The sequence below is a fragment of the Dermacentor albipictus genome, chromosome 1 (genome assembly GCF_038994185.2).
Source record: "Dermacentor albipictus isolate Rhodes 1998 colony chromosome 1, USDA_Dalb.pri_finalv2, whole genome shotgun sequence".
In the NCBI taxonomy this organism is placed as follows: Eukaryota; Metazoa; Arthropoda; class Arachnida; order Ixodida; family Ixodidae; genus Dermacentor; species Dermacentor albipictus.
This window is the reverse complement of record NC_091821.1, coordinates 483,162,465-483,188,187: the sequence shown is the minus strand read 5'-3', so window position 1 is coordinate 483,188,187 and position 25,723 is coordinate 483,162,465. Positions and strand designations below refer to the sequence as shown.

Sequence of the window (25,723 nt, the reverse complement as noted above, 5' to 3'; positions counted from 1 at the left end):
GCTCGGCGCGAAGCAGCAGACAGCGTGCGGGAATCGCTGGAGCGGTGCCAGTGACCTTTCGCGCCGCCGCTTGCGCGCGCGTGCGAGCGAAGACGGCGCGGCACTGCGGCATCGAAAGACGAGAACACGCGGAGCCGCGCGTTTGCTAGGCCTCCCTGCGCGGCAGACGCAGGAAAGTCGAAAGCTCTGTAGCGTGCGCGAGATGGTCGTGCAGAGCGACGAACGGCAAGCGAACGGTCCTGGCGGCGAATGAGGGCGCGAACTGGAGGTTCTGTTTCCACAGCTAAGAATGGCAGCGCGCAGACGGAAGTGACGTACTTAGCAAATTAACCCATACGAGCGGTGGACGCACGGAAAGTTTAATTTTTTATGGTGTCAGTCGTCTTCGGGCCCCGCATCGTGCCTTTCAACGACGAATGAATTGCTGGTCGGAAAGGTTTAATTTCTGTTGGCTTTTGTACTGAAGCGAGGAATGTCGGCTGTCACATGTCATACACGCCGTTGAGTACTGGTGCACGACAGGACGAGTGCCGTAATGCATTCAATTTTTCTCGTATACACTAGCCGAGTGACACGAAGCCTTATGGATTTGGTTACCTCTACAGAAATGATTCGCTCTGTTTGATGTCTACAGTGGGAGGAGAAATCTAACCCTATCCGCCAGGAAATATGCAGAGGCAAAACTTCCACAGCGTCGACACCGTGTAGCTAGGACACGGCTCAGCACTTTCACAGCTTTTCTACCTCGATGCAGAAAAGCCCTGCACGTCCCATCGATGCGTTGCGTTTTGTGCACGACACGCCGAATCTTCGAGCTCGAAACACGCTTGGGATTACGGCGCTGGCGGAAAACTGACGGTTTAGGTGTGGTTTAACAAGGTACGCAAAAGCGCGTAGGCGTACGGTAAACACGTCCTTCAGATGAAACGGAGTGACTGTAAGGCGGTGGATTGCACTACCGTTAATAAGGAAAGGTGGAGCGCAGCTAGAACTTGCTACTGTCCCTTTCTCCGTATGCGGATGTGCAAAACTGAGAGGTTACATCGATTCCCTGTCGAGAACGTGCAGTGTCAGAGTGTGAGATATATGTCGAACATCTTCCGGGATGAAAGCCGCGCGCGCGCTCAGTGTCTCGCGTCCCCGTTTCTGTGGGCGCGCTGCCGTCGTCCTCTCGTTTCGGTTTGTCGTCTGCACCAAATATCGCGACAGGCAGCAGCACTTTGCCCCGCTGCTGCGCGCTTCTTCGGCGACGACTCCTTTTCCCGGCGGCGGAGAATGGGCTTTGTTTTTTCGGCCGGACGAGCTGCGCCGCGCCCGTACTCGGGCGCTCTGCGTCGACGGCGGGCCCCATTGTTTTATTGTTCGGCTCTAGCGACCGGAGAGACGCGACGCCGCTCTGTGCGCGCGTGTGTGTGTGCACCGACGCACGACGCCGCTGGAAAGCGCGCAGGCGGCGGCTGGCTTCTTCGGCATCGCCCCCCCTCTCCCTCGCCGCCTGGCTTCTCTTGGCGCGGCAAGCGAGCGAGCCTTGTGTGTCAGCGCAAGCGACCGGCGACTGCCCGCCCCGCAGCTATCTCCGGCGCCGTGTAGCTGGGGCCGTAACGATTGCGTGCGCACCCTCCCCTTGCCTGTCCCTTGGGTTGCCCCCCGCCTCACTCTGCGCCGCAGCCTTTGTGTGCTTTTTTTTTCTTCTTCTTTCAGAGCCGCTTCGCGCACTCGTGCGAGCTTGAGCGTTGTGCGGTACACCCCGCGCCGGATGCGGAGGATAAGGTTCGCGGCAGCCCCGTTTGGTCGAAACAAAGGCGTCGTGAGAGTAGACGCTGCATATATCAAGCAGCTCCCGGGCTGGTCCTGTGCTCTTTCCCCGACCTCTTAGCGGACGCGTTGGCTTTTCCTACGCAGGAAGGCCTTTCGCCTTGAATGGCGCCCCGGGCCTAAAGAGAGGCTGGTGGGCACGCAGATCCGGCGGTCTTTTGTTTTTTTATTATATTCTAGTAGTCCCAGTGTATCGTCCCGACGACCTATGCGGCACGATGTCACATAGCGCCCGCAATCCGTTTCTGAGTAAAAATGCGTACTATTGCGTGAATGATTAACCGCACTGCATGGTTGCCAGATCAACAGCTTTAACAACGAAATCCATGGGGGGGGGGGGGGGGGGGAGTCATGCATCGTAAAGCCAAGCTGTACGCGCGCGTGAACCGACTCTATACACTTCAGTCGAGTCTTCGCGATTGCGGTCGGTGTCCAACTTCGTATTTCCTGACAGCTCTATGTGGTCCGCGCGAAAGCTGGACGTCGACGCCAGGCAAAAGAAACGGCCCGCCGCCCGCCTGTCCCGAAGCGTCGCGGGAGAAATAAGGTTTCCGGCCGCGGTGCCGCCTGTCTGTCCACTTCAGCCCCCCCTTTCGCGGTGATGATTCAAAGCCGCACGGCACTGAAGAAACCGCCGTGGCGCGTAGTAAAAAAAACTATACCGCCGCTCTCCTCTCCTCCCCGCACAACAGGACGTTACGCGGCGCCGTCATTGAGGACGGCGAAGCGGTGAGTTCCGCGGCCCGAGGAGCCCCGACCGGTCGCTGGCTCGGTCGGTCGGCCCCCCCCCTCTGCCTAAGCGCCTTCTTTGCTTCCGGCCATTTTTCTTCGTTCTAGCGAAGGCCGGCGCGGACATTTCTCTTCGCGTCTCACGCACCGCCCCGCCACCCTGAGGCCTGTCTGGGTCCGCCGAGCGGAGCCCCCAAAAAGGAAGAGAGTAGCGGCGGCGGGTGGTTCTCGCGCTTTGAGGAAAACCGCGCCTCGCTCGACGCGGGAAATGCCGCCGGCGATGACATGGGCGGCAGGCAGCGGGTTGTTGTGCGCCGGACGGTCCCGCGAGGCTGTGCACTGCCGTCTGTAATAGCGCGCACGACACACTCTGGCAGTGAGAGCGCGCGCTCCAGTCGGAGAACGAGTTTTTTACAACGCGTAAGAGAAGCGTAGGGGATAAAAAAACAAACAAGGGACAGTACCAAGTGTTCTCTGGACAGGACACTGGTGTGCGTGGACCGAGGACGGCGCGCGGTGCTTTCCGTCTTTGTTTTTACCCCTACGCTTTGCACGTGCTGTAAGAATGCAAAGAAGAACGCGTCGCCAGCTAGCTAACCTCCTCCAGCAGACATTATTGAACTAACATTATCGGCAAGTGCCAAACGGCAACTTTTTTTTGGCCGGCGCGTTGTTTGCGAACGGCGATGGCTGATCGGTAAGCGGCGACTTCAACACGCGAGGAGGACTGCGGCGCGCGGATTGGCACACGCATTCTGCGACTTTCTTTTTAACGACGCTGCTGCGGGCGGCACTTGTGCAACCACGCGGTCCGGGAACGGCGTGACGCAGCAGCGCGGCTTCTTCCCTTTCGAAAAGCCTGTGCGTCGTCGTCGTCGCTGTGGGCTGGCAGCACCGCGCGGACGAGGCCAACGGGGAAGACGCGGCCGGCCGCCCCCCCGTCTTCGTTGGTCTTTTTTTTTCCTTCCTGGAGGCGAGGTAAACGAAGAATGAGGAACGGAAGACAAAAGCACACGCACGCAACGCAAGCAACCTGCCGTAGCCGGCCAGCCGCAGCCGACGCTCGCTTCTCCGGCGCGGCCTTGAATCCTGGCAAAAGAGAGGAAAAAAAAAAGGAAAGAAAGAATGGTAAAGTAAAAAGAACATGCGAATCCCGGCGGTCCCGTCGCTTTCGCTTCAGTGTGAGAGTACGTGAAAGGAAAGACAGATGAGCTGACCGCCGCCCGAACATCTCACCCGCGCCGGTGTGGCGGTTGGGGTGCTGTTCTTCGCCGTTGTTCCCAGTGGAGCCCCCCCCTCCACCCTCCGCCAACCCGACTGTTGCGAGCGCGAGCTGAATGCGAGGTAGGTTGCGATAACGGAGAAGCAAAGCTTATGATTGCAGCTGCGTGATTAGTCTCTCTGTTGATAGCGCCGTCTAAGGAGCGGGAGGGCTTTCAGGTTGGAAAATGGCGTCGTAATCTTTTTTGGCACAAATCTGGGTGCCATGCCTTCCCCATCGCCGCGCTGTTGAGAACTCATAGACAGGGTCGCTGCCAAACGCGGCTTTTATTGCACATTTCAAAATTGCGACTGTCAGTGCTTCCGCGTGCCTGTAACGGTACCTCAGTTCTGGAAATAACGTGTGAGAAACGAGATATTCACTCGGTAGCACGTCGGAGAAGCCAGACGTCGAACCTTGCCGCTTTTTGTATCTCGCGCGCCACGCGTTGCTTTGCGAATAATCGAAACAGAGCGGCCGAAAAGCACGCAACAGTGGAGCGTCTATATATCGCTACACCTGTATCTGACGTCATCCATCAGCTGACCCGTACTTCTGCGCGGCGTAATGGTAGACGCGCAGTTGCGGCCGCTTTCCCCGTGTTGACCCGCCCGCGCAGACTACGCAGTGCACAAGCAGCGGCGCCCTCGGCATTCACGGACGGCAGGGAATGAATGAAATCGTTCCTCGGCGGCCGAAGAACAGAAGGCGTCCGTTGAAAGGGAAGCGGGCCGACGCGCAGTCAGCCTGCGCTTTCACAAATCCTTTAACACCTCCGCCGGATGTTTCGCGCCTCCGATTGCGCTGAATGCCGTTGAATGGAGCCGTCGAGTTCCTCTCGCTTCGACCGAACGCCTTCACTCGCTTCTCTCTCTCTCTCTCTCTCTCTCTGGTGATTTTCTTTTCAGCGCAAGCGGCTTCCGCGCCGGCCGCTGGCTGTGGCGGCGGCGTTGGCGGCTGCATTTTCTTTAGCGTTTCGCAATCATCTGCCGCGTCGGCCGCGCGAAAGTGCCGTCTGGCGCGCAACTCGCGGCGCCTGGCGAAATGTGCGCAAGATAAAAAAAAAAAAAGGAAGTTTGTCCGTGTCGGCGGTTCCTCGAAGCTGCAGGAAAGGCGAAGCGAAGCACGGCGGAGTCAGTCGCGACGTGCAATCGCGCCTGCTCAGTCCTGAACCGACTCCCCCGACCTTGTTCTTTTCTTCTTCTTCTTTTTTTTTTAAAGCCTGACATGGCGCGAGCAGGCTTCGCGTTCAGCGACCTTCGTCAGCACGGACCTACCTTTGCAGCACGTCAAAACACTTGGCTGTGCGCAGGGCTCGCCTGCGCCGGGGACGCGGCTTCGTCGCGCCAGCTGTGACGCGATCGCAGAGCCTTTGATCGGTCTCGATGCGCTCTCTGCGATCGCGAGAGGTCGGTGTCGTCGTGAGGGGTCGGGTGTGGCTTTGCCAGTGGCGATCGCGCGCATGTGTGAAAGCAGAGTTTGTAGCATGTCGGCAAACACCAGCGCGCGAGCTACCCTTTCCGATTAGAAAGGTGCCGTTCAGAAACCGTCGATGTAATTCGTGATTATATCGGAAATGTAGATATATATATATATACTTGCTGGTAGCTTAGTAAGCGCTGCCTGCTGCAGGCGAACCTTCCTATAGCCTAGCAAAATTAGCGCTCCTGGAATTTTGAAATATCGCGAGGCCGAAGCTTACAGAATGAACGGTGTTCTGCAGCCACGGCACAAGGTCCGTTACCGATTAACTTAGATGGAGATTTAGGAGGGGGCGGGTGGGGGATTCACAAAGTTTTTTCTTAGTAAGTGTTGTGTATCGTTGACGCCGCTTCGCTAGCTGTATGTCAAGTGGCACGAACGGCTGGCATATATATTCTTACGCATAGTTCTAGCGCAAGACCATCTCAACAGTCTAGCCGTGCAAGGGGCACTAAAGAGAAAGAAAGGTTTCTTCTGTATCAGTAAATTACCATTCTACAATATCGAAAACACCACTCTTACCACGGGAAGCCGCTTGGCAAGCCAGAAAACGCGAAATGACAAAAGACGGGTGCGGACGCCTCTCTGAAGTTCCCGCACCATCTCGCTGTGACGTCATGTATTTTGACAGCATTTTCTGGGGGCCTAGATAATAAGTATAGATTACATTGTGTTCTACAGGAGCCAATGAACGAACATGTCCCGTTTCGGGAACTTTTTGCGGAACCGACGCGGCCTCAACGTGGACATATGTGCACAATTTCAAATTCGTGACGTCACAGGGGCGTCCCGGCGTTGTGGTTTCTAGACGACGGTCAAATATTGAAGCGTCGACGTTCACCTTCTAATAACCAACCAGCTATTCCAAGAACGCTTTATCCGTCTGAACTGATTTAGTGTTTTGCTTCAGCGTCCCTTTAAAGACGTGTTCTGCCCAGTCGGCGTGATCTCAGCGACGTGTGAAAGACACGCGCTAAGGACAGCGGATGCGCTACCCGGAGGTGGACGAGCGAAAAGAGCGTCGAGGAAAAATTCGCGGAAGGCTCTCTCTGGACGAACGGGAAAGTAAGCGCGCCTTCGGGCCCGCGTTTCGCGTTACGACACTCGCTGGGCGCCTCGCTTTTTTTTTTTTTCGGTTTGCTTTCGCGCTTGCGCACGTTCCTTTTTCATCGCTTTTCTGCTTCGCGAGCCGCAAGTTTTCTTGCCTATATATTGCTCGCCCCCAGACCAGCACGCGTCGGTGAGGAATGCTGCGGCGGTGCGGAGCGCCGTGATTTGGGCTGTGCTGTCATCTCCCGCTGCGATTTTCGTGCTTGCTTGTACTCGCTCTTTCCCTCTCTCGCTTCCTCTGGCCAAAGAGGCGCTGCTTGCTCGTAGGTAACCTGGCCAACCGCAGGAGAAAGTTCCCGGCCAGCTCGCGCTTACATATAGTATACGCGGCGACGGTAACCGCGATTATAAGTTATGAATCCTGCAATGTATAAGGTAATTAGCGCTGTGCATTTCATAGCGAAGTCTTTCCAAATCAATGGTTGGCTCAAACGGGAAATGTTCGCAAGAGCAAACGCAACACGGCCGCTTGTATACGGAGAGATCTATGCGCAAGTTCGTCTCGGCGGTCGGTTTCGCTTCGCACGTGACCGCTACGTGTCGCTGTCTCCGCTCACTATCCCAAGAGCTGAGCAGAAAAAACAAAGATGGTATTATCACAAACGACCGAAAGAAGCGCGCAACTGAACCATGCAGATGAGCTACTTTCTGCCTTACCGAAAGCGAAAATTCCTCTCGTCCCTTAACGCTCCGGGCCCCTGCGTCTCCCCGCGCATAGGTCATCCGCAGTGTGTGACGTTCCTGACCGGAAACCGCTCAAAACCGCAGCGTCTCGTCCGCAGGTCCCCGCACCTCCGTTTTCGGGACAGTCAGACAGTGCGTGCTTTCACGACGGACTCCCGAGACGGAACACGAACACGTATACAATCGCCCGACAGGGGGTGCCTCATTCCGCCGAAGGCGGTAGCTGGGCCCGCGGCCTTCGTATAGAGTGCGGCTTTTCTCGTCAGAACTCTCGACTTTCGCAGTTTTCTTTCTCAACTCCGCGCTCCCGTTTTCGCCGGGGCTCGCGTAGGGTCGTAGATTCCGGGAGGGGCGCGCCCAGCCGGCTGGCCTGCGCCGGCGACAGCTCAGCGCCTCGGTGTGCCGGGGCGGCGGCCAAGATTAGAAGCAGCGCCGGGTGGGGTAGTTCAACCGCGGCACGCTAATAGCGGCGCGACCGAGCCTTGCCCTCCCCCCACCGTGTCGGTGCCAGCAGCGCTGGGTGCGCGCCGAGCAGAGCAGTTGGCCGCAGTGGTCGTCAATGGAACGAGGGGAGCCGCTGGCCGACCGCCCCCTGCTGCCTGCACCCACCCCCTCGTTTCCGTTGCTGCCGACCGAGGCAGGCAGCGCGTGTATCGCGCTGCTACCGCTCTTCCCCTTCATTCCCACCGCCACGGGCTGCTGGCGTGGACGAGCAGGCTCACTCGCTAGCTACTTGGCGCGCGGTTGACCCTAATCTCGCACATGCTGCAGCCTCGCGCCCTCGGACTACTCAAACAGCCACGCCTTCGTCAGCAAGCTCTATCTCTATTTGCCGACGAGGCTCTGGGGTCAGGCATATGCTTATATGGATATTTTTTTTTTTTCGCCGGCGAATGTCGCGGTATATGGCGCCCTGCTGGCGCCTCAACTCCCGAGCAGACAGCAGCAACAGATGACGCTCCGCACAAAGCCGGGAAGACGAACACGCGTTAACAAAGAAGCGCCTACGCGGTGTGACGTCTGCGAGCGTATCGTCGCAGCAGCGTTGTTGTCGGACCGAAGAGGGAGGGGGGGGGGGGGGCGCTTGCCTCCTGCCAAGCGAGCCGCCAGGCGAACGCTAACGAGCCGCCGGCGGCGCTCCCGTCCTCAGCGTGTGATCGTGCCGACTTTGTTCCCGCGCAGCTAGCCGTTCCATCGTTTGCCTCCGAACGGTGCCCGCCTCCCCTCCTCCCCCCCCCCCGCCCCAACCTTCGGCGCGCGCACCCGTCCATTTCTAGCAGAGCTCGTGGCGGCCCGCCGGAATGATCTGCTGCTGCTGCTGCCCCGTTTCCGCCTCCCTTGGCGAGCCGGTTGAGAATCCCGCGGTGACGCCGGCGACTCGCCACCGCGTACGTCGTTAGGACGTCCTCCGCTGACGGCTTCTCGTCTGCCTAGCCCTTTTTTTCTTTGCTTCCATTTCCTCTCCGAGCGTTCGTTTTCTCTTTCTCGTCTTCCTCGCCTCCAGCGGCACGGAAGCGCGCGCTAACGCGCGGAGGCGGGTAACCCGAGCCCACCCCGGCGTATCCTATTTCGCGGAGGAGATAGCGTGGTCCGGACGCTGCAGTCGGGGGTGCGCGCGCGTTGGCCGCGCAGGAAAAGAGCCAGCGCGGCCCTGGCTTCGAGCGGCAGCCGGGGAGCGGATAGTCGTTGCCAGCACTTTTCCTGCTGCTGTCGCGATAGGAAGGAGGATTCCTCAGTTCGAAACGGCGCGTCCCGTACAGTGGCCGCAACGGCGCGTGGCTTCGTAAATAAATGAACCAGTCAAGCAGCGACTGCGTTCGACGTACATCGCGGCAGTCTCACAGTCGCCAATTGCCCAGCTGTGCACTAAGTCACCCAGAGCTCTAATGCAGCCATTATGCTCGGGAAAAACAAAGGCATGCCGAAAGTTTGTTGCAAGTTTTGTTCCGTGTCGGGTTATTTGTTAGTGCGCTTAGAAGTCGATATCGGAAATAGAGCGCCTCTTGCAGCGCGCGTATACCAGTGCTTCTTCCGTTCGGCTGCTGTCGAGAGGAGGCGACGGTGGCCACGAGCCGTGCGGCGCCCACGTTGGCTCTGCGCCGGCGTGTTCTTCGCTCTCTTGCTTGGCCGAGGCCAGCCGCAGCAACCGCGAGTACTGCACGCTTTTAGAGTGACTCGGTGCAGTCCGGGTTCGGCGCGAGCACGCCCTCACGTCCGCCTATTGATCCGAAGATTACTATGCCGGCGGCGGCGTCGCGCGCCCCGCTCGACGACTGTGCGTGCGTGCGTGCCGCCGGAAAAACAGCTGTGCGCGGCCCGCCAGCGGGGCGACGCCGAGCGCAAACGAAGCAGCGCTCTGCTCGGGAGCGAGGAGGGGGGGGGGGGGGGGGGGGCGAAACAGGCGCGGCGGGCTCACGCGCGCGCGACGGGCTTTGAAAAGCGAGGCAGGCGAGGCAGCCGCGTTGGGCCGTGAGCGCTGTCCGCGCGGCGCGGCACGGTCGATTGGCTTTGGGAGCGCTGTGCCTGCGTGTACCGTGTTTGCGCGCGCCTAATCGAAAGCGCGCTCGCCCGCTCGCGCTTGTGGCGACGCCCTGCTTCTTCGGTCGCCTTGCGCTCGTTTGTTTTGTTGTCGCTGCTGCTGATGCCGCATTTGTGCGCAGTTGTCGGGTGTGATAGTGCCGCCCGGAAACAGGTGCAGCCCCCCCTCCGCCCCCGAGTGTGGCCCATCGCTGCGGCGCTCCATGTCGTGCCATGTGTGCCGATTGCGCCACACTCACGCGCCGAGCGGTTTGAGTGTTTGGGTCTCGGTTGACGTCATTCCATTAGTCTTTGGTCTTTCATTCTTTTTCCCGATGTTTGGCGATTGGCGCACTATTGCGCGATACCAGTTGTTGAGTTTCGAGTATGCGTCATTTCGCGTTTCGTTGAAGCATGACATCAGACGCGTGTATACGACAAGACGCTCGCATATGAACGAGTAAGTTGCAGTGTCGAGCAAATAACTTGGGCTTTAGTGAGTGAGAGAGAGAGAGAGAGAGAGAGAGCATATGATAAATGAAAGGTAGGGAGGTTAACCAGGACTGGGCCCGGTTGGCTAACCTACACTCGGGAAAGGGAAAAGGGGACAGAAAGATTAAAAGAGAAAATCCAGTGGGGATATCGTTCGGTCACTCATTCCGGATCACAGACGCTGACTCAATCCAGTAGCTTTCAAATATCGCAGCAGCGCTTTTGCGGCCGTTTGTAGGTGCGATATGCGAGGCCATGGTCCCAAGACCTTGTTCAAGGTGAATGGTTTTCTATATAACTGGTTGAGAGCTTTGCAGAGGTCATGTCTTTCGTTTTCAAAAGATGGGCTTTAGCGAATATTCGGATTTGCTGGGCGCGCAGCAGTGCAGCGATTCACCTAAGCGGCGCGTTTGTTCGGACTCCATCCGCTGCAAGCCGCTCAAAATGGGAGGAAAGCTTCCCACGTTAGTGCTGCCGAGTTACTGTTTCGGCGACTTCAGTGTGCGTCGCGCTTAGCCAAGTGGGACTTTACTATAACTTAGGTGATAATCAAGCGTCTTCTTTGCGTGCTTACCCGCAGCAACACTTCTGCATCACGTTGATCGCTTCTGCAACACGTTGCAACACGCGACAGGCCTTCGCTTTGATGTTGCACTTTTATTTCATCGTTCCTTTGACAAGGACACACTTGGCCGAAGTAGCTATTCATTATTCATCGTCGGCAGCGTAAAAAAAAAAAAAAGTTTAGAAGATGCGGTGTGTAGTGAAGTCTTGTCTCCTCAGCATAGGCATTTTGGCTGTCACATGATTGCGCAATAAGCAACAAGTAGGCAGTAGACGTAACGCTTTTTTTTTACGAGACATAATATAGTTATACGAAGATGGAAACGAAGATAGTTGTACACCAAAGTAGCTGCCGTGCCGTTGCGGTCGCAGGTGGTTCTTTTACATAAATAGTTGAGTACGAGCGTTCGCATTCTACTCAGTTGCCTTCTTGCGCGACAGTTTTCTGTGACTGTAAAGGCATTTGAAAAGATTGAAAGTTAGAAAGACTATATGCCCTACTCGCTTTCTATAGGCCATGGGAGCTCAAGAATTCCAGTTTGCATGTGTGGCCTGACTGCCGCATATTGACCCTTTTGTTATTGCTTCTTTTGTTTCGGTTGCTTACGCCTGCGCCGGCTGGGGCGCCGCGGACCCGATTTCAATCAGCCGCGCGTCTACAGTTGGGGTCACTGTGAGCCGATTAGCGTTCACGTTTAGCAACGAATGACTCTTAAGCTCTGTGCGCATAAGCACTAGCTTGATATATATATATATATATATATATATATATATATATATATATATATATATATATATATATATATATAGTCGGCGTGCGTCTTCCGGTCATTCCCTGAATGCAGTCATTCCCTTCGAGTCTGGATACCAGGCATACAGATGTCATTTGATTGCTCCGTTCCTTCCCGCCGATGCCGCCGTAAATATATCGCGGGACTTCGGGCCAGTCGAGTTGCCCGCGAGGAACTCATTTGTAAAACGCCACCATGAATTCGTGCGAAGCTTTACGGCGAAAATAGTGATTCATTGGAAGATGCGGACGTCTAACCATCCGGTCCTCGTCACCTGTTGCGAGGCCGTTAAAGCGACCCGGGCTCAACCGCCTACTCCGGAAGCACGCCTCGTTATACGAGGGAAAACTGTGCGGGTCGCAGCTTTGACGCCGCATCGCGCAGAAGGCGTTTGGTGTGATAGGAGGGGAGAGCGTGTATACGTAGCGCGGTATCGCCAGCGTTATTAACCGCTAGAGCCGCCGCCGCGCGCGCTTAACGCTGCAGCATTCCCCGTTAATTGCTTTCGCTGCTGTTTTGCGCACCGCGTGTCTTCTGGCCTTCCAACGCCCTCCCTCGTGACGGCTAAATTGTCGGCCGGGGACTGCGCGTTGTTGCGGCTCGAGCGCACCGGCGAGCGGGCGGCTCTAAAACCAATCAGCGCCCGCTCCGCGTTTTGCTCGCGCTTTCGGCGGGGCGCGCGCGAGCGAGCGAGCCGTGGCCCCGTTTATGCTGCGCCCGCCGCCGCAATTACTGCTCTAAACGGCGACGTGCGCCGCCGCCGGTGATGCCGCTGCCTTTCGCCGCGAGTTGGGCGCAGCGCCACTTGAGGCTGGGGCGCGCGCGTGCATGGGGCGCAATTTGCATGCGAGATAACGACGCTCGTCCGGCCACGCCGCGTAATACGCCGCGCGGTCGCTCTTCGCACGCCTCCCTTGTTTCGCGGCTTCTGGTTTCGAGCCGGATGCGTTGCTTGTTTATGTGTAATCACAAGCGTTTGTTTTTCTATTTTCGCTTTATGCGAAATTCGATACGTTTGTTAGAAACGGAAAGACTTGGAGAGTGACGTACAAAGGTAAAAGACGCTGTCCAGGAGCAACACCGCGTGCAGAATATTCGTAATGGCTGGCTGGGCTTATATGGAACGTCAAACCCCCGGCGTCATGTGTCTAGCAGTAGTTCTACGTACTCTGGAAAACCAGGATAAGGAAAAAAGGAAAAGCTTTACACTTGAGAATCAGAATCTCGTGCTAAGTATGTACTCGAGACCCGATTGGGCGCACTCACCGTTGTGCCGATCTCGCGTTTGTACTGCGCCAATTCCTGAAGCGCGCCCGCCTTTGGCTCTGTTTTGCAGACTTGGGTGAGTCGCGCCATTAATTCTCACTAAGTTAGCGTGTACAAGTTCGAGGAATTTCAACACTTATCATCTCTCACTGCGCAGTCGATGTTGCAAATCCACAACTTCGGTCTAGCTCGGCGAGCCTCGCAAGATTCTAGGAGCACCGAGGAAATCATCGGTGCCATACTTATTTCGCGGCACAAGCGTCGGGACCCGGCGATTCGCGCTGCTGAGTGCATCACGTGGGTCGACCCTCGCTCGTGTATATATATATATATATATATATATATATATATATATATATATATATATATATATATATATATATATATATATGCCGCAGCGAAGCCAGTCTCTGGCGCTGATGGGCCAGCGACGGACAGCTTCGCCCGAGGCGTCGTCTCTGCTCCCTGGCTTTCGACACTCGAGGCCGGGGGTCCTTACTGGGCGCCAGCAGCGGCACGGCGACTCAAAGGCCCCCCAGGAGAGAGTCGCGCGCAGTGCCGCGCATCGAACGTGTCGCAACGCGCCGTGCCCGCTCGAGCGGCGTCGGTCTTGCGCCCACGGACCCCTTCGCGTGTGGACTGGGGCGGGCTCCTCTGTATCGTCTTTCGGGCGGCGGCCACTGACGTCTCTGCCCCCCCTCCCGCTGTCTGGGCTGGCTGGCGGGCGAGACGGTCGCCATCTGCGCCGTCCTATTACAAGACGCGCGCGCTCGTTGGGGTGCGCGGCTGTTGCGAAGCCTGCTGTGTAGCTGCAGCACTCGGCTGCGTACGGCCGCCCTCCTTTATGAATCCCCTCACGTTTCTTCGCGTCCCTGCGCATCTCGATCGCAGTCTCTTCTTCGTCTATTGCCGGCGCCCGCCGCCGTCACGGCGCGAAGGGTTCCGGTGGAATGCGACGCTTGTGAGGATAATGAGAATGACTGATGGAAGAGCGGAGCGTGTGCGTGGTGCAATCGGCCGGGCGTACTTGAAGAAAGAAAGAACGGAAGAAAGAAAGAGAGAGAGAAAGGAAAAGGTTTCAACGTGGTCAAAAACAAGAAGGAAAAAAGGAAACCGTCGAAGAACGCCTATCGGTTGCGAAGAAAACGATCTCGAGACAACAGTACAAACGGGTCTTGGATTTATCTTGCTTTTTTTTTTTCTTACAGCCTTCTTCTATATATGACGGGGCTTTCAGCGAAGCGCATTGCGCCGAGGCTCGGAAATCGCGCGAGATATTCGCCATTTTTTCTGGTCGCCTCCCGGGACTGCATTACAAACTCGAACGCACGGCCTGTCTCGCGAATAGTCGAAAGCGTGAGGCAAACGCGTCTAATGGGTGGGTGGGGACGTTGCTCTCATCTTCGCGTTCTCACGACTGAATGGAAAGCAGTCTGCCGCGACGATCCGTTGGTTTCGGGCCATTGTCCTTTCCGTCGTATAATGTGGCCTTGTTTGCGCAACAGGCGCGGAAAGAACGACGGCTGCGAAGTCTACTGCTCTGGGCGCGCTCCGGGTATCGGCGCGAGACGGTTTTGGTCGTGTGCAGCTTAACCTATCAAGCTATAGGTACACACATATATATAAAGCTTGTGTGCGTGAAAAGTGTTGACAGGACTTGTCTCAACTGTTCCAGCGTTTAGCCGTTTCGGTTTGATGTACACTGCGCTGGGCATTGATGGAAGTCGCTGTGCTGCGCTTGGAACACACTCGTGTACGTCGGTTAACGGTCTGTGTTAGTGGTGGTCCATTCGAATGCAAGTGTTCGACTATATTTGCCCGTTCCTTGTTCGAAACAGGTGCGAAGAGAGCAGACAGCTACGTCACTGTGGTGTGCGGACCATGCGCGCATGGCGTGTATTTGTCCACGAGTTTCCGACTGTCGTTTCTCCCGTCACCGTTCATCAGTGTTGCCCGCCATCTGAAATATGAAACGAAACAATTACCGGATTGACGCCTTCAAACTACTGTCGTAGAAGCAGAGACTGCCTTTGAGGCATACATTTTCGTACTGGAATTGTTAGCGGAAACTGTGCTATCGCCGAGCTACCGTTCCAATGTTAGTGAGTGTTTTACGTGTAAAAACCAAGGTTTCATTATGACGCGCACGCCTTAGTGCAGGACTCCGGAATAATTTTGACCACGAGGAAGTCTTCAACGTGCCCCCAATGCATGGGACACGGGTGTTTCTTTCTTTTCGCCCCCGTGGAAATGCGGTCGCCGCGGTCGAGATCTGATCCCGCGACCTCGTGCTTAACAGCTCAACGCCATGTAGCCTCTGAGCCGTCGCGGCGGGTCATTCGAACTGTTATATGCATCTGCCTGTATAGTTTTCGAGTCTGTGGCTTCAGGCGTTCTTGCGGCGTTATTTGTCACGTGCGCTTTAGCTGTCTTAGTCTCCTAGCAATTATTATTTCCTGAGCGCACGAAGTCAATAGGTTCCCGCGGACACGCATAATCGCTGCGAATCGTTGGATTTATAACCAAATATTTTGTTGAACCTGATCAACTTGCAAACCCGCTAAGTCGTTTTTTTTTTTTTTCCAGCGAGAAAGGCGAAGTTGAGGCAAATGCATGCACACAGTCCCTACCATTCCCATGTAAGCTGAACCACTACAAGTGCAAACACTAACGCCAGAGTTATTTACACTAATTTAATCCCGCGACCTTGTGTTGGGCTGCTGAGTACGAGGTCGCGGGATCGAATCCCAGCCACGGCGGCCGCATTTCGATGGGGGCGAAATGCGAAAACACCCGTGTGGTTAGATTTAGGTGCACGTTAAAGAACCCCAGGTGGTCGAAATTTCCGGAGTCCTCCACTACGGCGTGCCTCGTAATCAGAAAGTGGTTTTGGCAAGTAAAATTCCATAACTTTTAATTTGTTTTTATATGTAAACGTCATGCATGTCTTAAACGGCTCGTTCACACTTCGCGAACCGAACGATCGAGAGTCGCACGCATCCACGCGCGCCGTGTGACAAATCCTCCCGTCGATTTTTTTACTTTCTTTTTTCGGTTCCGCGCCATGGAGATACGACAACGGTGGCGGCGAAAAACGCTGATAAGCGCTCCGCAATAATGCCCGCGCAAATGGGAATGCGCAGCGCAGGCTTTTCGAGCTCGTCGCTCCGACTGCGCCCAAAAGCTGCCGCCGCACTCGCGCGACTCTGCGATCAGTCAAGTGTGCAACCGCCATCTCCAGAGCTCCAGAGGTTTCATGTACACGGCCGCTATGCGACATTCAGTGCCTTCGCGGGCTGCCTGTATAGGATCGGTCAGTGTCGCGCGGCTGCATGGGCGCGGGGAATGTGACGACGTCTGCGTCCGTGGCCTTATACTGTTCCGACAGTTTTCTCTTTCTTTTGTTTCTTTTGTTTTTCATAGTTACCCCACGCAGCGTCGCATCTTCTGCTTCCTTTTTTTGCATCGGTCGCACCAATCTGTCACGTAGAGACAATCACCTCCACATTCGTCTTGCTTGAGAGCGCGACCTTTCATAATACTTAGCTGGGGAGGGGGGGGGGTAATTTATCTTTCTATTGTTCTTTTCGCGGCATCCCGTCGATAAAGATCGCCTTTTCATGGTGGTTTCGATCGCTTGGACACATCCATACATATTGAAGGCGCTTGTCTGGAAACAGAAAACCTATGTCATAAGAAACACCGTGCGAAAAAAATCGGCGTGAGTTTGGAGAGTTTTTTTTTTTGTTGTATTTGGCGATATTGTCGTACATATTACTCGGCGGAGTGACGCTCTCTTCGTCGTGTTATTTGTGATAGCCTTTTGAAAACGGACTCTTATTCTGTATTTACTACTACTGCTGCTGCTGCTGCTGCTACGACCATGCTCTGTTCTGTTGATTTCGTTGACCGCTGGTCATCAGCGGGAATGCGAAGCTGGTGTAGCCATGTGTGGAACAAGCTGCAGCGGCCTATCCGCGCAGTACTCGGGCACCTGCAAAGTCGAAGGCTGCATTCGGTATTCCGCGTCAAACTGGCGTCACCCACGAAGCGTTACCACTGCGACCATGAGAAATAAATAAAATCGAACGATACCGACGCTGAAACGCAAAGTGCCTAGCATCGAGTCCGTAAGTTCTTGCGCTTGTGTGTGTGTGTGTGTCGTCACAGACCAGTTGCACACTTTCCTGTAGCGAAGTACGAACCCACTCGCTCGACTCTCTCCGTATTCGATAAAGCACCGCTTGCACACGTGTATGTATTGCATACGTACTCATTCGTTCGCTCCCGGTGTCGCAGGACGGCGGCGATGTACTACGCGAGCTTCTTCCCTCCGGCGGTGCGGCCGTTCGACGGCCGCGGCCCGCTGGACGGCGTGACCGCCGCCGCGGCAGCGGCTGCGCTCGCCGGCTCGGCGGGCGTCCGCGGGGAGCGCGGCGAGATTCCGCTGGACCTGTCGCTCAAGCACGTGCGGCCCGACGGGCCCGAGGCCGCGGCCGCCGAGGAGCTCCTGCTCCTCGAGCACCGCAAGCTGGCTGCTGCCTACGGCCGGCACCTGCTCGATCCGGCAGCCTTCCTGCGGCTGCAGCACTACCAGCAGCGAGTCGCCGCCGACGCCTTCCTGCAGCAGGTGCGTGTGTCCTCCTTCCTCCGGTGGCTCTGTGTGTGTGTACGCGCGGGGTTCCTTTCACAACCTGTCTGGGCGTCGCTCCGGGGTAACGGTGTTTTTTTTTTTGCCATAAGTGCTACATACGGGTGATAAAATTCTGCATGCAGTCATGAAAGGGCCGAGAATCTTTCAGTGAAAAGTTAACTCCCCGCTCAGCTGTCATTGCTTTAAGTCAATCAGTGAATTTTTATTTTCACGTAAACCAGAGAAACAGGGCATTTTTATACAGGTGAACCCTCATAACTGAGAGCGGGGAGCTTTACTTGCGAACGCCAAGGCGGCCTCCTTTGACTTCACTCTGCTACTTCTGACATATGGAACCTCTGTACTAATTAAAGCAGCCGCTTGCAGTTTGGTACTCTGCGTGTGGAAGCTCGGTAAAGTGACCGCGACACCGCCATTGATCGCCCCGCTGCAGGCTTTCGGGAGCGCCGCAGCGGCGCAGCACCACGCCATGGCCGCCGCCCGGCTGGGCTGCCTGGACCAGCAGGTGGCCTTCCACTCGACCGCCCGGGCGGCTGCGCCTTCCACGGCCGCCTTCCTGGAGCCGGCCGCCGCGCTGGCGCTCAGCATGCGAGGCGCGGGCGCGCCAGCGCTGGCGCCGGGGGACCTGGCCCGGTCGCTGTACCCTCCGACGGCTGCCACCGCGCTTCCCGCCGGTTACTCCTCCGTGTTCGCCGACATGATGCCCAAGCCGGACCCGTGCCGCCTGGCCGACGACGCCAAGGCCGGCTCGTACCCTCGCGCCAACGGCGTGTCCGCCGCGGACAAGGCCTCCTCGTCGTCGTCTTCCTACATCGCGGACCCAGTGCGTTACGCGGCCGAGCACATGCAGAGGCTGCAGGAAAGCCAGACGTCGGCCAAGTTCGCCTCCACTTCGGGCTCGGCGCAGACCACGAGCACTTCCTCCACCTCGTCTTCATCTAGGGAGCACAAAAAGTCGTCCTCTAACCGCCACACGACGGACACGTCCACGTCGTCCACCTCGTCGTCGTCGACGGCTGCGGCAAACGCCGCGGCGGCCGCCGCCGCAGCCGCGGCCCTGAACCTGCTGGGCCCGAGGCCCTCGCTGGGCGGTGGCCTCAGCTCGGCGTTCGGCGAGACGGTCAAGCGGGAAGACTACCTGAACGCTGCCGCCCACCTGCCCTACTACCCGGGATGGGGCCTGCCTCCGATCATCCCCCCACCCACCACGACGCCGCTGCTGACGACGCCGAGCCCGCAGAAGAAGAAGGACTCGTCGTCGCGCTCCTCGGACCGATCGTCGTCCGAGTCGCGAAACAACAGCCGGAGCAGCAGCAGCCACCACGGCAAGTCGAGCAAGCGCTCGTCCTTTTCCTCCAACAACGTCGACCACCACCACCAGCACATAAGCGACGTGGTAGTCATCGACGAAGAGCAGCGGTCCCGGCTCACCTCCTCTCTCAGGCTCGGCTCGTCCAGCGGCGGCCGGCCCCCGCCGCCCCCCGAGCCGGAGCGCGCCAAGATGCCCCGGCTCGAAGCGATGCAGCCGCCGGACGAGGCCAAGACCTCGCACACCGGCAGCAGCGACGGCGGCAAGCGGCCAGCCGCCAAGAGCCCCCTGAGCCCGCCGCCGCTCATCGCGGCGGTGCCGCCGGCGACGAGTCCCAAGACGGCCGAGCCATCGGCCGCGCCTGGGGCCCTGCTCCTGGGCAAGCCGACCCTGCCCCTGGCTTCGACGGCGAGCGCGACGGCCGCGAGCCTGCACGGAAAGCACAGCAACCACCACCACAGCAAGCTGACCACGCCGCACGACGAGAAGCCGACGCTGAACTTCTTCTTCAGGGACCACAAGGCAGCGACCACGGCGGCGCCCTCGAGCGTCGCTTCGGTGCCACGCAACACGGCCGCGGAGGTCATCGCGCACGCGCACCAAGCGCACCTGCAGTACCTGCAGCAGCTGCACAGCAGCAACGGCGGTCACGTGCTGCCCCCGTCGTCTGCGCTGCCCGCCATGGAGGCCACCTCCGCGTTCGGCGTCACGTCGCCCGTCAAGGAGGAAAGCCCCCGCCCGGCGCATCACCACCACCACCACCACCTCCCAGCGACGACATGCACGACAACTTCGACGCTGACGCCGGGCAAGGACGCCACGCCGGCGCACGTCAAGTCTTCGCCGCCGCCGCCTCAGGACCGGGTCAAGGAGCCGAGAACAGTCGAGGTCAGTTGGCCACAACCTTATTCGATTTATCGCGAGCAGCCCGCGATGGCTCTCTGTGAGCGCTGCGAGTTCTTTATCATTTATCATCTCCTCCCTAACAAGGTGCGCGCACCGCCTAGCGCTGGCACGGACCACGCTAGATTCGACCGCAATTAATCGGGTCGGCAGGAGGCGATTTCGAAAGCGAACGTGCGCGCCGCGCGGACGTGTCGTGCGTGAATGCGCACGCGTTTGACCCTGGTGGTTGGCGCGGCAAGGTCGCTCGCTAAACGGCCGCATTAGCGGAGCCGCTGATGCGCCGCGGTGTTTCTCGGTGAGTCGTCGCTCTCCTGTTCGAGTTGTTGAGAAACGGTCGTTATCGTCGCAGAGCATGCTGGGCTCGTAGGTACTGCGCCGTAAAAACTGCGAAGACCTTATACCGCTTTAACATTATTCCTTATATTCAGCCTACTTATCCTTTCTCTTTGCTTTCGTGCCTTCACAGAGTTTTTACTGTTCCACTGCGGTATTCACGCCGCCGTGTAGTTGCGCTTGATGTTTTCACCGCCATGCAGAACTGTTATTCGAAACGCGGTGCGATCACATTAGTATTGGTGGAAAAAAAGAAAATCATCCGTGCGAGGTTCCAAGTCTTTCTTTACGTGGCAGCAAAAGGGTTATCGCGGTGAAAGTAGGACTCTCGCGTCTACGTTTGGGGAGGGACATTGCTTTTAACTTCGCGTCTGCACCGTTTAATTAATATTTTGAAGCTTAAATTTACTGGATGTCTTGCGATTAAGGCGTGCTCCAAAACTCATGCGTGTATTCTGGCCTCCTGAACGCTATACGTTTCAGTGCTCCCAAGATCTCTGTCGTCGCTGAGGAGAAACATGCGACTCCTTTGGGTCGGAGTACGTCTGCTTCTCGCCGTCGTGACCGCATGCGCTGCGTTGGCGATTGTATCTCACGGAAAGCACGGGCGGTTGGCGTTGCCGAGTAGACCCGGATGCCGCAAAACAAACAAAAACCGTAACGCCGGCGGATGCCCGTGGTCCCATCTACCCGTCCCAGATGCACCGCCGTCTCCTTTAGGTTGCGGAGGAGCTGCCGCCGCCGCAGCCTGCCCGCTGAGCAGCAGTTGCCTGCCCGCCGGAGCGCTTCTGGGAACCGCGGCTTTCAAAACGGTCACCGCCGTGCGTAGCGGCATCTGCCCTGCAGCGGGGGGGGGTGTCGCCAACGAGCGGCGAGAGGGCGTCTCTCTATGCGAAGCACCCTAATGGTCGGGGGGCGTGTGAAGGGAAGGGCGCACGCAAGCGGTGCCGGCTGCTTGGCATAGATACATTCCGAAAGCTCGCCGCGGTCTCTGCCGTTGTCGTATATAGCGCACGTGCCGGCCTTCCTATATTAGTAGCAGCGCTAATATATCCATGTCGTGCGTGTGGCCGTACTAACGTTTAAGGAACGAAAAAAAAAAAACCCAACTGCACCAAACACTTCATTTCGGCGCATGACGTGAATATAGCACGACCCTCAACTTTTAAGCTGCGCAAAACCAGACAATGTTTGGGCGGTGGGATGTAGGCGATTGTGTGCGTATTTAGTATTTGTGTTCCCCAGTACGCAACACATAAAGAGTTAACCTGCAATGCGGCTTTCGGTTCATCTGTGGGAATGCGGTGTTCACTGGTATCGGGCATGGTTGGTTTCGGCACTTGCGTCGTCAGGGAGACCTCCCCCCAAAAAAGGAAAGTCGACATGAAAGAGAAACACGACTCCTACGACAGCATCTCCGGCCCAGAAAGCTGACGCTACGCGTCGACGGCGCCTGAGCGCACGTGTCGGTCTCGCGCCACTCGAGAAAAGAACGCTTTTCTTTCGCCCGAGAGCGCGCGCACTTTCGCGTCGTCGTCGAAGAACTCGGGAAGAATAAATAAAACAAACTAGGAAGAAACCCGTGCGGCGCCGCTTTTCCCCGAACGTCGGGTTGAGGCAGTGGAGGGGGGGGGGGGGCGACGTTGGAAATGAGACGCGCGTCGTCGTCCGCGTGAGGCTCCCGCCGACGGCCTCGACGCTCGCCTCCCTCATTTACTCCGCTTGTAGTTTGCGCACTTCCTTTCTTTCTTTTTTTCTTCCCCTTCTTTCTTGCCACTCTTTGCGTGTGGCGCGCAAACGAGCGCTGCTCCAGCCGCGCCGCTGCAACGAGCCAACGCCGTTCCCGTCTCGCCTCGCCGTGAAAAGGAGCGGTGCGACACGGCGCGCTCCCGTTTTTTACGTCGCTTGCTCTTGCGGGGCATGGAGGGCGGGGGGGGGGGGGGAGGCAGCGCCGCTTTTGTTTCGCCGTTGTAGCCGCGCGGGACGTGTCCTCCTTCCTCCTTTGCTCTCCACTTTGCTTCGCCCGCTCCTAGGAAGACCTCTTTCTTTTCTTCGCTGCCTCGCTCCATTCGTGGAGGGAGAGGTATAAGGACATCGTAGAGGGGCAAGCGAGAAAGGCGTGTGTGCGCGCGCAGTTGCCGCTGCCGGCGGTCCGTCCGTGTGTGACGCGTCGCTGTGCGCACGCATTGCGCTGCCGCGTACAAGTGGTTGCGCACCGCGACCGCGCTCCGGTTTTCTCTCGTTCTTCTTTCTTTTTTTACATAGCGCCGCTCTTTGCGCGCTTTTTGTCCTTTTTTATCTCTCTCTCTCTCCTTTGTGCTCGCCGGGGACGCTGCGCGCGCTGAGACGGAACGGGCCCGCGGCGGCAGAAAAGCTCTCCGGCCGGGGTCTGATTAGGCCCGGCTCGCTCCGAGCGAACCAAGCCGCCCCCGGGGGTGTGATAAAGGACAGGACGTGGCGGGGGCACCCGGAAGCGGATTCGCCTCCGTGTGTTGGCGACGTTTCGTGAGCTGAGCCTGTCGCGCAGCCTGACCGCTCGCTCGCTCTCCGGGGCGACCGGGATACCACCCGCGCGCACTCCTTTTTCTTATACTGCCGGTGACGCAGTTAGGTGGGCGCACGGGTCGGCGGCGTTTAACAATCGTTTCTTTCTTTTCTCTCTCTTTCGTTTAGTTCGCAATTACGGGCGCGTGGACTTTAATTTGTACCGCCAGCGGGGAAGTTTTGGAAGCAGCCAACCAACCGTGGAACGTACCCGTTCTAACGCGCCTTGTTGCTGGGGCGGGCTCGAAGGGATATCGCGAGTCCGGATGCTGCTGATGGCTGGAGTTAAAAAAAAAAAGAAAACATGTAAACTAGGAGCGTCATTTGGAATCTCGTGCGCGGTCGCTGTACAGCTACTTCACAAAATACTGCGGTGGCACGAGATACTATCGCTTTCTTATTAGCATAGCATAAATTTGGTTCTTAATAGCCTGACTGCTGTATTCAACTCTACAGAAGTCTAGAAGCGTGGACAGTGCACTCACATGCGTGAAAAAGCGTGCACTGCACTGCTATGGTGACGACCATAAAAGTTCGCGCCCTTATGCACTATATATATACAGTGAAAGCTCGTTAATTCGAACTTCAATAATTCGAATTTATGGATAATTCGAACTGTACGATTGGGTCCGGCCAAGCTCCACAGAGGTCTATGTATAAAAAAAGTCCGTTAATTCGAACGCGAGAAGGTTCCCTCACGGATAATTCGAACTACGCTGACCTGGCACACGGCCAGAGAAAAGCGCCTAATGCCTACACACAAGGCTGTATTGCCTCCGAAACGGAGAGAACGGCGAGAGAAGGCAAAATCGGAAAAAAATCTAACCGACGCGGGGTCAGCCAGAAGGCAGTGGCGGCTGCCGCCTCTCCGTTCTACGCAACCTCCAAGACTTCTTGCCCGTTGCGAATCTCGGAGGCTTTGCAAATGTGGTACAGCTGCTAATGTGCGGAGATGGCACGGCAAGCGCCAAAACACAGCGAATCAAGTACGTCGCAGCTGCGCTTGCAATCAAGAACCAACGAACCAGGGCCTTCGCCACCTTCACATGTTCAGCGTCTTTGTCTCGGCAGTCTTCATCGGTTGTGCACCTTTGTTTTCAGCTTAGGAGGTACCGGCCATCGCGAATCATTGTGATAGTGTTAAGCCTCGGCTAACGTTCGTTTCGGTGGACATCGGTGGTGTGGCACAGTCGGACCCAGAGCTTCGACTTGAAGATGGCGTGTGCCGCAGGCACACGCCATCACTTTCTGACATGCCCTACTGCTTCCAAATCGCAGTGTACTGTTGCTCTCTTTCACTTTCGTTAGTTCGAACTTTCGTTAATTCGAACTGAAGCGGCTTCCCCTTGCGGTTCGAATTAACGAGCTTTTACTGTATATACGTATGTGTGTGTGTGTGAGAGAGAGAGAAAATCAGTCAACGTGGCTGTGGCAGTTTCTTACTCTGAAGAAATGATGCGCAGTACTATTTGTTTGCCAAATCACGGCGCAGAACTGCCCATAAAACTTACCGCGGTGAGAGAGTTGAAGCGGACGCTTTATGGATGGCTGTTTCGTCGTGTTCATTTACAGCGCGCTCTGCCGGCCCCGTGGCCGAACGCGCTAGCTGTTGGTACGAGGAATTGGCGGGGACCGCGCGATCTCTTGAAGCGGCGCTGTTTACTGTGCCTCACAAACCGCGTACAGGTTGCGTGCGGCCGCGCACCCGTGGGTAGCGGCTGCGTTCGCTCGCAGTTATTTCTCGCCAGCAGCCCGTTGTTTTCTTTCTTCCCTCGTTTCTGCCGGCAGATGGCTTGCGGCGGGTTCTTGCGAAGCCGCGCAAAACGGGAAGGACGGCATACACGCTGCATTCGCTGGAGAAGCGACGCTGCGTGTTGGCGGAGGGCGCCTCTTTGAAAAAAAGAAAAAAGGAAAGAAAATGCGAAGTGCCCGAGGGGCCTCGGAGATGCAGCCACTGTCTGCGCAGGCGGCGGGTGCTCTTTGGTGTTCCTTCCCTCTTCCTTCTCTCTTTATACTACCTTTGTCGTTCCTGTCCACGCGCGCGCTCGGCCGAACAGGGGCTCCCTTTCTTTATTTTTCGTTTCTCCACTTTGGCTTTATCTGCCCGCCCTCGCGCCCTGACCTTGGTCGCACGGGGTTGGCTTCGCTGAACAAAGGCACTGTCTCGGGCGGTGGTGATTGCGCGTTGTGAACGGAGCTGCCGCTTCTCTCTAACCACCCCCCTCCTCCCGACGCTCGGCCATCGCTCCCGCGAAGAGGGAGACGCTCGCTCGCCGCGGTGTCGAGGACGGAGACTCTGTTATCATCAGCGGGGAGGCGACGGCCAGAGGCCGAGCGGTGGTGGGGCGTCCTTTGCCCAGTTCGTGCTCGTTCTTGCAGTGCCGCTGATTTTGCTTGGAGTTCCAAAAACACAGCCGTTCTCGGTGGATTGTTTCGCCGTGGTCTTAGGAATAAGCTGGCAAAAGACCGCTTGACCTAAGACCAAACCGCTGCTGGACACGTTTTCTTTTTCGCTGCAAGTTGGGAAAGGGAAGCTTTCTTTCGAATGTTGAAGGGGGAGGAATTTCGTGCCGTGGACGTGTTAAACGTTAATTGTATCTAGATAAATATTCGAATGACTCACTATACTCTGACGTTTTCTTTTACTTCACGCCTTCACGTGTAAAAAGAATTTTCGTCACGCCCATAGCGGCTGAGAAAGCGAAAGGTCACTATGTACAAGTCGCTGCCCGAGTTGTCGGTCTAACGTGTAGTCAGACAACTCAGGCAGCGGCTCGTACATCGTGGTGTTTCTCTTGTTCAGCCGGAATGGGCGTGAAGAAAATTCTTTCCACGCGTGAAGGCGTGCATTAAGAGAATGGGCTTGTCTGTCGAAAGCCTCTAAGTTATTGCTGTGCAGCGAGGATGTATGTGGCCAAGAAATGGATCTATTATTCAAGTTGCAGCGCTGCAGCATCGCGCGCGAACGAAAGAACGTCGCTGCCGGCAACTTCGTTGTTGGGAAGCTCGTGGCATATTGCATCTTCTACGCGCCGCCCGCGGTTCTTCCAATCCCCACTCGGAGTCCCTTGCGCGCAGGATCGTATCTGTTTTTCTTCCGTCCAACTGTTGCCGCGACGTTCCTCTTTTGTTTTCTTCCCACCGCCCGGCTTTCGCGGTGACAAACCGGGATTGAGACGCCGTGTTTCCTTCGACTGCCGGTGCGCCCCGAGGGACGTTGCTGAGCCCCGGTGCAGCGACGGCGGCTCGATTCGCCGCGCGGCGTC

The 25,723-nt window shown here is 56.9% G+C and overlaps 1 protein-coding gene across 2 annotated transcripts in view; it reads left to right on the top strand.

Annotated features, from left to right (window-relative positions):
* The window catches only part of LOC135901621 (uncharacterized), a 142,837-nt gene that overhangs the window by 73,267 nt on the left and 43,847 nt on the right, over positions 1–25,723 (top strand). For both annotated transcript variants that reach the window (XM_065431479.2, XM_065431478.2), the window contains exons 2-3: positions 17,011–17,341; positions 17,799–19,562. In XM_065431479.2, the coding sequence (XP_065287551.1) occupies positions 17,021–17,341; positions 17,799–19,562 (2,085 nt within the window). In that variant the 5' untranslated portion in view covers positions 17,011–17,020. The remainder of the gene's footprint in view (positions 1–17,010; positions 17,342–17,798; positions 19,563–25,723) is intronic.